The 10,662-nt window shown below is 42.8% G+C and overlaps 1 protein-coding gene across 1 annotated transcript; it reads right to left on the reverse strand.

Annotated features, from left to right (window-relative positions):
* Positions 1-131: 131 nt before the first annotated feature.
* myoc (myocilin) lies at positions 132-10,327 on the reverse strand. The gene is made up of 4 exons (XM_060917554.1): positions 9,539-10,327; positions 4,273-4,338; positions 2,191-2,289; positions 132-1,705 (listed from the first exon to the last, which is right to left on the reverse strand). The coding sequence occupies exons 1-4, from the start codon at positions 9,999-10,001 to the stop codon at positions 918-920; spliced, it is 1,416 nt and encodes a 471-aa protein (XP_060773537.1). The 5' UTR covers positions 10,002-10,327; the 3' UTR covers positions 132-917.
* Positions 10,328-10,662: the final 335 nt, after the last annotated feature.

Genomic DNA, 10,662 nt, shown 5'->3' on the forward strand with positions numbered 1-10,662 from the left:
GGCTTTTTATTATTTATTTAAAGCTTGAAATAAGAGGAAAAACCTTAAGGTAATGATCAAGCCACCATGCATACCTCTTGTGTAGTTAATTCTTCAATAAAGAGTTGAATAATTAAAAATGCTCAGCCATATTCATATGATGATCTTTATTCAGACTGAGTTTGTACTAACATAGTTTCATGAATATCCATAAAAATCAGTATCATGCTGTGTTGATTTTTTAAAAAATGCATATTCTGACTAGCTAAAGCAAGGTGAGGGAGTTAAAACTTTTAGAACCTGACAAACGTTTTATGTACAAGAATTAGTTTTGTAAATCTGCATAGTTGGGTGTGCTTTCCTCTCCCTCAGACTTCCTTACAGTGCTGTATACAAACAAATCACAAACTGTAGAAAAATAATTTCTCTAATACAGCAAGTGGGCCATGCCCCTGCAAGGCAGAACATAAAACTATTCATATTTAAAATAAGATGGTTTGGTAGTTAGCTTTTTTTTTTTTAAAGATAAACAAAAAGGTAAATTCTCTCTTACTCTTGGAATATTCTTAGATATGTACATTTTAAATAACGAGTTACAAGCAGAAATGATAAACAAACTGGATCTAGTGCTGCTTTGTTTGACTGGCTACCTGTACTAATGCTGGCACTCGGCTCAATAATAAATGAAACCGGATCACAAATGGTGCCTGATTGCACTGGAAAAGGACTGATATGTGCCTGTGATTTTTCTGCAGTATGTAGCTACTTAAATACATTTCAACTTGTGCATAGGTTTATAAAATGTTTGATGACCGCTACAGATTTTGCTTATGCTTGTGATCATTTCAAACTGTATGCATATGAATAGCTGCAAAGCCAGCATAACCATATTTTTGCAGTCTACAATCTGCTACCCTCCCAACATACCCCACCCCCAATCACTGTTGCTTCCCCAGCCGGATGTCATAAGACACCATATAGTAGTTATCCCAGGCAAAAAGCTTCCTCTGAGCTGGGTTGTAGTCGATCATGCTGTTGTAACGGTGCCGATTTTGGAAGGGGACTGCAATGGCCTTGCTTTGGCTGGTGGTTGTGTCAAAGCTGTAGTTGACTGTTGTGTTGGGTGAGGCATAGCTGCCCACGGTGTACAGCCTGCCACAGATCATGAAGGCATTGGCCACTGTGGTTTTCCGAATGTTGGTCTCCCAGCTCTTCTTGACCTCCAGGCTGTGAGGATCCAGCTGGGAGATCACAATGGCACCTTTAGCCTTGTTGGTGCTGTAGATGACCCAGAGCCCATTCTCATCTACAGCAAAGTCAATGTCTGTGTAGCCACCCCATGAGTAGGGGAACTGGCCATGGAAGCCGGCATGTGGAAGTTCTCGGCGGGCAGCAACACTCTCTGATCCTAACTCGTAGCGAATGAGCATACGGCTACGCCGCCGCTGGTAGTAGAGTGAGCCCCGGTACATAACAGCACCTGTACTCTCTACCGCCTCGGGCAAGAGCAGCACTTTGGCTGGAAAGCCACGAGAGAGCTGATCCATATCTTCATAGCCATAGAGTTGGCGCACCTCTGTGCCAACTGTGTCGATTCGCCACACCATGTTGGAGCCATAAGGGCTCACAGCTTCTGGGTCCTGCATCCACACGCCATACCTACCAGCGATGCTGTCTGCCTTACGGTGGGTCACTGGTTCTCCCACCCACAGCAGCTCACCACAGCCTGAAAAAGAACAGAAAGGTTGCAATAAGAACAACAACTGGGGAATTCAGACAGTTGTCCAGTGTACCTTCATGGAAGCTGACAACTAGTCCTGTGGTTGAAAGTTGCATACAAATGGTGAAAGACATTATTTGGCAGATGTAGACAAGATTGAAATTAGAATGTAGCAAAGTGTGTTTAAAGAGATCACATGCAATGAAGACATGCCACATCATCCTCGAATTCTTGCGAGGGTAAGTGATCGGGGTATACTTACCCTTTCCTTTTTTAGCCCCTTGCTAAACATACAGCAAGCCCATTTATAAGCTGGGCAGTTTAGGCTCCAAGTACTGTGGTAAAAATAGCTGTATTTGTTCTTGTCAGCAGAGACAGCAAGACTAATGTGTGCTGTATTTGTGGCATACAAGAAGTACTGGTATTTGGTTTCAGGCAATTGGATTGTGTCTTGGAGGTGTGTAATTAAAGTCAAGAGTGCCTTTCTGTACCGCTACTGTCTTCAGTGTTCTCTGGTCTTCGGGCAGGAAATTCAGCGACTTCAGCCTTCAACTCCTGGTATGACGGACTACCAATGGACCAAGAGGGATCTGTAAGAGAACAAGTAAAAGACAAAACAATGAAAACATAAGGTAGAAGAATGGGTAGCATCAACCAAGTGTGAAATAGAACAGTATGTAAAACACCTAGGTGAGTGAAGGTAAAGCAGCGAGTGAACATAAGGCAGAAGGTGGGACAGCACTTGGAGACCATACACAACTGCTCCATCCCATATCAAGTGTTACACTGATTTACTTAGTATGTGAAGGAATTGTTTGCACTTTTTTGTCATTCTAAGTAAAGAGCGAAGATGCTCCCATCTTACAGTGCTCAGCGTAAATGAGTACACCCCCTTTGAAAAGTAACATTTTAAACAATATCTCAATGAACACAATTTCCAAAATGTTGAAAAGACAAAGTTTAATATAACATCTGTTTAACTTATAACGTGAAAGTAAGGTTAATAATATAAACTTAGATTATACATTTTTCAGTTTTACTCAAATTAGGGTGGTGCAAAAATGAGTACATCCCACAACAAAAACTACTACATCTAGTACTTTGGCCTCCATGATTTTTAATGACAGCACCAAGTCTTCTAGGCATGGAATGAACAAGTTGGCGACATTTTGCAACATCAATCTTTTTCCATTCTTCAACAATGACCTCTTTTAGTGACTGGATGCTGGATGGAGAGTGATGCTCAACTTGTCTCTTCAGAATTCCCCATAGGTGTTCGATTGGGTTCAGATCATTAGACATACTTGGCCACTGAATCACTTTCACCCTGTTCTTCTTCAGAAATCCAACAGTGGCCTTAGATGTGTGTTTAGGATTATTGTCATGTTGGAAAAGTGCACAACAACCAAGGGCATGGAGTGAGGGTAGCATCTTCTCTTTCAGTATAGAGCAATACATCTGTGAATTCATGATGCCATCAATGAAATGCAGCTCCCCGACACCAGCAGCACTCATGCAGCCCCACATAAGGACACTGCCACCACCATGTTTCACTGTAGGCACCATGCATTTTTCTTTGTATTCCTCACCTTTGCGACGCCATACAGTTTTGAAGCCATCAGTTCCAAAAACATTTATCTTGGTCTAATCACTCCAGAGTATAGAGTCCCAGTAGTCTTCATCTTTGTCAGCATGGGCCCTGGCAAACTCTAGGCAGGCTTTTTTGTGCCTGGGCTTTAGGAGAGGCTTCTTTCGTGGACGGCATCCATGCATGCCATTCCTCTGCAGTGTACGCCGTATTGTGTCACGGGAAATAGTCACCCCAGTTTGGCTTTCTACTTCTTTAGATAACTGCAGTGAACTTGCATGCCGATTTTCTTCAACCCTTCTCATCAGAAGACGCTCCTGTCGAGGTGTTAACTTCCGTGGACACCTGGACGTCTCTGCGAGATGGTTGCAGTTCCATCTTTCTTAAATTTTTGTACCACTTTTGCTACAGTATTCTGACTGATAAGTAAAGCTTTGCTGATCTTCTTGTAGCCTTCACCTTTGTGGTGTAAAGAAATTATTTTCTTTGGGGAATTCTGAAGAGACAAGTTGAGCATCACTCTCCATCCAGCATCCAGTCACTAAAAGAGGTCATTGTTGAAGAATGGAAAAAGATTGATGTTGCAAAATGTCACCAACTTGTTCATTCCATGCCTAGAAGACTTGGTGCTGTCATTAAAAATCATAGAAGCCATACAAAGTACTAGATGTAGTAGTTTTTGTTGTGGGGTGTACTCATTTTTGCACCACCCTAATTTGAGTAAAACTGAAAAATGTATAATCTAAGTTCTAAGTTAAACAGATCTTATATTAAACTTTGTCTTTTCAACATTTTGGAAATTGTTTGTGTTCATTGAGATATTGTTTAAAATGTTACTTTTCAAAGGGGGTGTACTCATTTACGCTGAGCACTGTAAGTGACATCCATAATTGTCACTTCATTTAAGCTTGGATGGAAGATCCACAAAAGTCCATTACCTCTTAATAATCTATGTAAAAGCTGTTTGTGAAGAGTCTGAATTCACCTCTCAGATTGCTTGTGTCTCCTTGTGTTCTGCCTGGCCTGGAGACCAGATGAGAGTGGGATGTGCCTATAGGGCAAAAAGCAAGTCACATTTCCAGATTGAAAAAAAGGACATTTTACACTAACTTGTGTTTTCTTGGTCTCATCTCATCTCATTATCTCTCGCCGCTTTATCCTGTTCTACAGGGTCGCAGGCAAGCTGGAGCCTATCCCAGCTGACTACGGGCGAAAGGCGGGGTACACCCTGGACAAGTCGCCAGGTCATCACAGGGCTGACACATAGACACAGACAACCATTTACACTCACATTCACACCTACGGTCAATTTAGAGTCACCAGTTAACCTAACCTACATGTCTTTGGACTGTGGGGGAAACCGGAGCACCCGGAGGAAACCCACGCGGACACGGGGAGAACATGCAAACTCCGCACAGAAAGGCCCTCGCCGGCCACGGGGCTCGAACCCGGACCTTCTTGCTGTGAGGCGACAGCGCTAACCACTACGTGTTTTCTTGGTATTTAAAACAAATAAGGCAACAGAGACACTGGAACATTCTGGAAAGCAAGGCAGCACTGGAATATCAGACGCAGAGGGGGACTATCTCTGATCTGTGAGACACCTGATTATCTGTTCACTTAAAGGAGTGTGTCCAAGAGAGCTGGGTGAAGTTCAGTGACAGACAGGAATCTTACGGAGGGAAATAAACAGTGCTGAGTGGATTAGCAGCTGTTATGGAACCTGCTTGAACTCACGCACTTGTGCTTCAAATTGAAACTCATTCACAGCTTTCTACTACCTCCGAGTTGTTTACAACATGAAGCAACAACTGCTGCTTCCCTTTAAGAGCAATAGAAACCACACTGTGGCAAAGTGTTTACAAGTCTTTCTAATAGACCTGAAATTACAGTTAGTCGTTAAAGCGTGAAAGCTTTAGAGGAATGAGGAAGCCGTCCTGATGATTATTGGTTTCAAGGTGTTTGGTTTGGTTTTTTACTCTAATGTATTTTTTTAAAAAGTACTACAAATCTGGATTCATATCTCAGGAGGCTATCTCTGGGTTTAGTTTTACGGAGTTGAGTCAGTGACACAGTGGTGAATTTAACAAAGCTAGTTTCAACTGAAAAATTAGCAGATAAACACAGGACTAAGCGCAAAGGGACATGATGTTACTGAGATCTGTTTGTCTACCTGAGCTACGTGTTGCTTGATGGTAATCGGAGTAGTACAAAGAGAAACCTTTCACAGCAAGTGGCGTTCAGAGTGATTTTAACTAAACATAATTGCTTACACCTGAACATTTCTGTGCCTATGACTGCTGGCGTGGTGAGTCTTTGCTGCTTAAATGACGTTACCCTCACTCACCTTGACGAGATGAAATGTATATTAAGCTTCTTGCCTTTTTTGTAGGGTGAAAATTATTTCACCGCAGGCATACAAACGGTAAATCTGCTCATACCTTAGCAAACATCTTTATCACAAAATATCCAGTGTGGCTAACATATGACTAACATTTTTACGCTTCATATATCTGAGGGAGGCGGCATGGTGGTGTAGTGGTTAGCACTGCTGCCTCACAGCAAGAAGGTTCTGGGTTCGAGCCCAGTGGCCGATGGGAGCCTTTCTGTTTGCATGTTCTCCCCGTGTCTGCATGGGTTTTCTCCGGGTGCTCCGGTTTCCCCCACAGTCCAAAGACATGCAGGTTAGGCTAATTGGTGGCTCTAAGTTGACCGTACGTGTGAATAGTTGTTTATGTGTCAGTCCTGTGATGACCTGGCGACTTGTCCAGGGCATACCCTGCCTCTAGCCCATAGTCAGCTGGGATAGGCTCCAGCTTGCCTGCGACCCTGCACAGGATAAGCAGTTACGGATAATGAATGGATATATATGAGGGAGAAAATTATGCATGGCTAAATCTGATCTACGTTTATCCAATATCCAGTCAACTGCAGAATTATTAGTACCCTTTTTTTAAATGACCAAAAATAAATCATCTCATCATCTCTAGCCGCTTTATCCTGTTCTACAGGGTCACAGGCAAGCTGGAGCCTATCCCAGCTGACTACGGGTGAAAGGCGGGGTACACCCTGGACAAGTCGCCAGGTCATCACAGGGCTGACACATAGACACAGACAACCATTCACACTCACATTCACACCTACGGTCAATTTAGAGTCACCAGTTAACCTAACCTGCATGTCTTTGGACTGTGGGGGAAACCGGAACACCCAGAGGAAACCCACGCAGACAACATGCAAACTCCGCACAGAAAGGCCCTCGCCAGCCATGGGGCTCGAACCCAGACCTTCTTGCTGTGAGGCGACAGCGCTAACCACTACACCACTGTGCCGCCCCATCTTAAGCTTAGATATATAACTGATTATCTTCCTGTAAGGTTTAATATGATATATGACACCTGAAGATGGATCTTGGACCCTCCTTTATGCACAATGTTTCAAGCTTCTTTATATATTCTCATGTTGGTGTATGCGGACTTCCCTCTTTTAATTAAGGCCACGCATTTTCAAGAGGGTTCAACTTAGCTGACTTTGATGGTCACTGCAAAACACGCATTGATTTTGTTCCTGCAACCATTTCTGTGTTGATTTGGAAGCCTGTTTAGAGCCGTCATGATCTGTGGCCAAGTTGTAGCCTCTTGGCACAGACAACCAGGTTTAGTTTAGTAAAATATCCTGGCCCTTGGAGTAATTGATGTTGACAATACTGACCACCCTGGACCACCAATCACAAAACAGCCCCAAAGCATGAATAATTTAAAGAAATACTGCGTACTACAATGTCTGTAAGGTGAATATCCATCCATCCAGTTTGCATGCTGATTGTGTTTTACCCATGAAGTTCGATTTTGCTGTCATCTGACCACATGATTCCAGTTTTATTTCAGACGGTCCAGTGAAATTCAGGCACAACGTTTGTGGGTTGCTCTAGTTTCCAAGCAGCTTGTTGTTTTACAGGTGGTGTTTAATAATTGATTCTAAACTCCATGAATCAGCTAAACTGTCCTGTTTTGAAGCTGTTACCTTTGGTAAATAATATGCATTAGGTTCTGATTTATATATTTTAACTGCTTATATATTTTGGCAGGCCAACAGGCATCTGTTTCTTCCTTTTTTTTCCTCTTTTTTTTGAGCCTCATGGTTCAAAGAAAGTTTTTGTTGGCTGAGGTCAAGGATAATGATCGATGTGTCTTAAATCTTTCATCGGTCTAACAAATTTGCAAAAACATTTTTCACATTTTTGGGAGGCAATGCTATTATTATACTATTAAATACTATAAATATTACTATACACATTAAATACTGGGCGGCACGGTGGTGTAGTGGTTAGCGCTGTCGCCTCACAGCAAGAAGGTCCTGGGTTTGAGCCCCGGGGCCGGCGAGGGCCTTTCTGTGTGGAGTTTGCATGTTCTCCCCGTGTCCGCGTGGGTTTCCTCCGGGTGCTCCGGTTTCCCCCACAGTCCAAAGACATGCAGGTTAGATTAACTGGTGGCTCTAAATTGACCGTAGGTGTGAGTGTGAATGGTTGTCTGTGTCTATGTGTCAGCCCTGTGATGACCTGGCGACTTGTCCAGGGTGTACCCCGCCTTTCGCCTGTAGTCAGCTGGGATAGGCTCCAGCTTGCCTGCGACCCTGTAGAACAGGATAAAGCGGCTAGAGATAATGAGATGAGATGAGACATTAAATACTATAAAGACAACAGTATTAAAAATCTATTTGAGAATTTAAATAAGTAGTTTTTTTTTCTTTGCTTGTTTCTGAGTGGTAATTGTAGCTATTGTGCATAATGTTTATTTTATCCATCATTTTGTGCATTATTTTGAAAGGTGTCAATAATTCCTGATGCATTGAATTTCTCAAAAAAGTAGCCAAAATATATTGCTGCAGCTGTTTAATCATTTGTGAATTTTTGCTTTTTGATCAAACCACAAAGTATAGTGTTCTTTTGCAATGTTGGATGTCTTGGATTTCTCCACTGGAAAACCAAAGACAAAATAGGAAGAGATGATCTGTACATGTCTTCTTCTTCTTCTTCTTCTTAAAGAGCGCTCTGAAGAAGTCCTTCAGGCTTTTACAAATGAATGTCACCAAAGTTCATTGCATCTCTGTTTTAAGCATTTGCATTTTTCATCTTTTTGGCACTAGGCTTGGCAGGCCTCAGCACCCAGTGTATAGGTGTCAACATGAGGAGCAGAACAGATGTTGAAGATGGACAAGATGAGCAGAGAAAATGAAGGAGGAACATCTGTACTTCCTTATGGGAATGTGGGAGTATTTCGTCCAGAGGGTTGTTGGCTTCATTTGTGTCAGCTTGATAACATACCAAGGCCAGATCAAGAGAAACACTCAGTACAAAGGTAGGATAAGGCCACAATCTCTGTCATGTTGTAGAGTCTTTTGTGCCAAATTGGAGGCTTTTTCTTCTCCCAAAGCACTCATATATGCCCTTTTTGGATGGTATAAAACAAGTATACATTGTTCTTCTGTCTCTTTGATATGAACCATGGCAGACTCGTCTTTTCATACAACTTCATTCCATTTATACTGCTTTTTCGACGGACACGTGCTGGTCACTGGACCCACGTGTGTGACTAATTCTACCAGTAAGGTATGATGGTGAGGGCTGCAGGAATCTAAAAGGCATATGACTCATTATTACCAGCACAAACTCATAACATACATAAAATAGTTGCTGTACTGGCAGTATCATTTTCAACAGTTTTTTTTTTTATCAGTTCATTTTTATATGAGCTAACTAAACTTTTGTGATATTACTGGTGCTTACAGACACACCTAATTTCTGGATTTACAGCTGGCAACCCAGACATGGGACAGCTTAGCCCAGGGGTCTTCAGTCTTATCTTCACCTGATTCCACTTGTTTAATCAGTTCATCTTGGTCATCAATCAACTATCAAGTGTGGAATGAAAGTCTGCAGCCACACCAGCCTTTTGTGGATAAGACTGAAGACCTCTCACTTAGACCATAAGCTCTTTCATATCACATTCATACAACAGAAAACAAAGCTCCTGCAAGTATGACTTTTATTTTTTCATGAATATCTCCAGATGAAGTCAGGGCAGCTGTAGGATACAGTTTGAAAATGTACTGCCACTTATTCAAGGCACTTCATTATGGTGTACTACTATTAGATATTCCAAAATGACCAACATTCAGGTCAAACAACTCTACGAATAACCATTTTAAAGGTATAAATGAAAAATAATGCAGAGTTAGAGAAGAGTACTCACCTGTCCCTGGTTGGAGGCTGCTATCATACAGTGACACGCTTTGGGGAGGCGGCTGTGTGCATGGTCTGCTCCTCAGCCTCTCCACCTCACGCTGGAGCTCTTCTACTGTCTGCTGGAGCTGCTCCACCTGCTGAGACAGCCTGGCTTTCTCCTGCTGCAACCTGTCCCTCTCTCTAGTTACCTGGGTGTAGGCTGTCCGAAGTCCCATCTGAGCTTCAGTACCTGATGCTTCACCTCCAGTTAGGCGGGCTATCAATGCCTCTACCAGTCCCAGTCGAGATTTCAGGGCTTCCATCTCAGCATTGGATGCTGTCGAGGGGCAGCTGGCTTCTGTAGGGCTGTCCACTGTGAAGGTGTACTGACAGCGCTTGTTGCGGTCATTCCCTTTCCAGAAGCTGGCAGTGCTCTGAGCCTGAGTGCCTACAAGAAGGCTGGAGATCCACATTACAGCCAGGAACCACATTGTGAAGCAGGCTGTGAATGGCCAGACTACACAACTGTTTGCTTCTTCTTCTTTGCCTTGGTTACACTTGGATGCTCCCCCGATTTCTATTTCTACAACTCTTTTCTTCACTCTCGTGTTCGGTATTCTCTTAGATCCGTCGTTCTGCTTGTGCCTTGTTGCCAGTGACTTTATATGCAGTGAAACAGCTCTTTACCTTTGTGTCTGGTTCTCTCCTGTCCCTGTGTTTCTGCAGTTTCCTAAAGCTGGTGTCAGAAGTTTATTGGTGATGGATGACTGGTTGTGATCCTGGTTCAGTTTGCGTTCTATGCTCAGGATGCGATTTCTCTGAGCCTTGGCACCCCAGTAGGGGTTATTTATACAGTCTAAAAGAGGGAGAGAAGGTGGGGACGTGGGAGGGAACGGGTAAAGGAGGGATTTCCTCAAACAGCAAGAATTTATAACTTTTTTCCTTTTCTTCTCGGGGACTGTCTTAGATGTGTGTATTTTAATGGTGCTTTTATTCTGGTGATCCTTTTTGTTGTTGTTCAGGTGGCTTTCTTTTGTCCTGTGTGAATGGGTGAAAATGTAAGGGAGGACAAGATTATTTGGTCATGCACAGGATACTTTGTCTACATGTATAAATATGAAGGGATTTTGGTTGCCCAGTTCAAACTTGCTA

Source organism: Neoarius graeffei, chromosome 3 (genome assembly GCF_027579695.1).
Source record: "Neoarius graeffei isolate fNeoGra1 chromosome 3, fNeoGra1.pri, whole genome shotgun sequence".
In the NCBI taxonomy this organism is placed as follows: domain Eukaryota; kingdom Metazoa; phylum Chordata; class Actinopteri; order Siluriformes; family Ariidae; genus Neoarius; species Neoarius graeffei.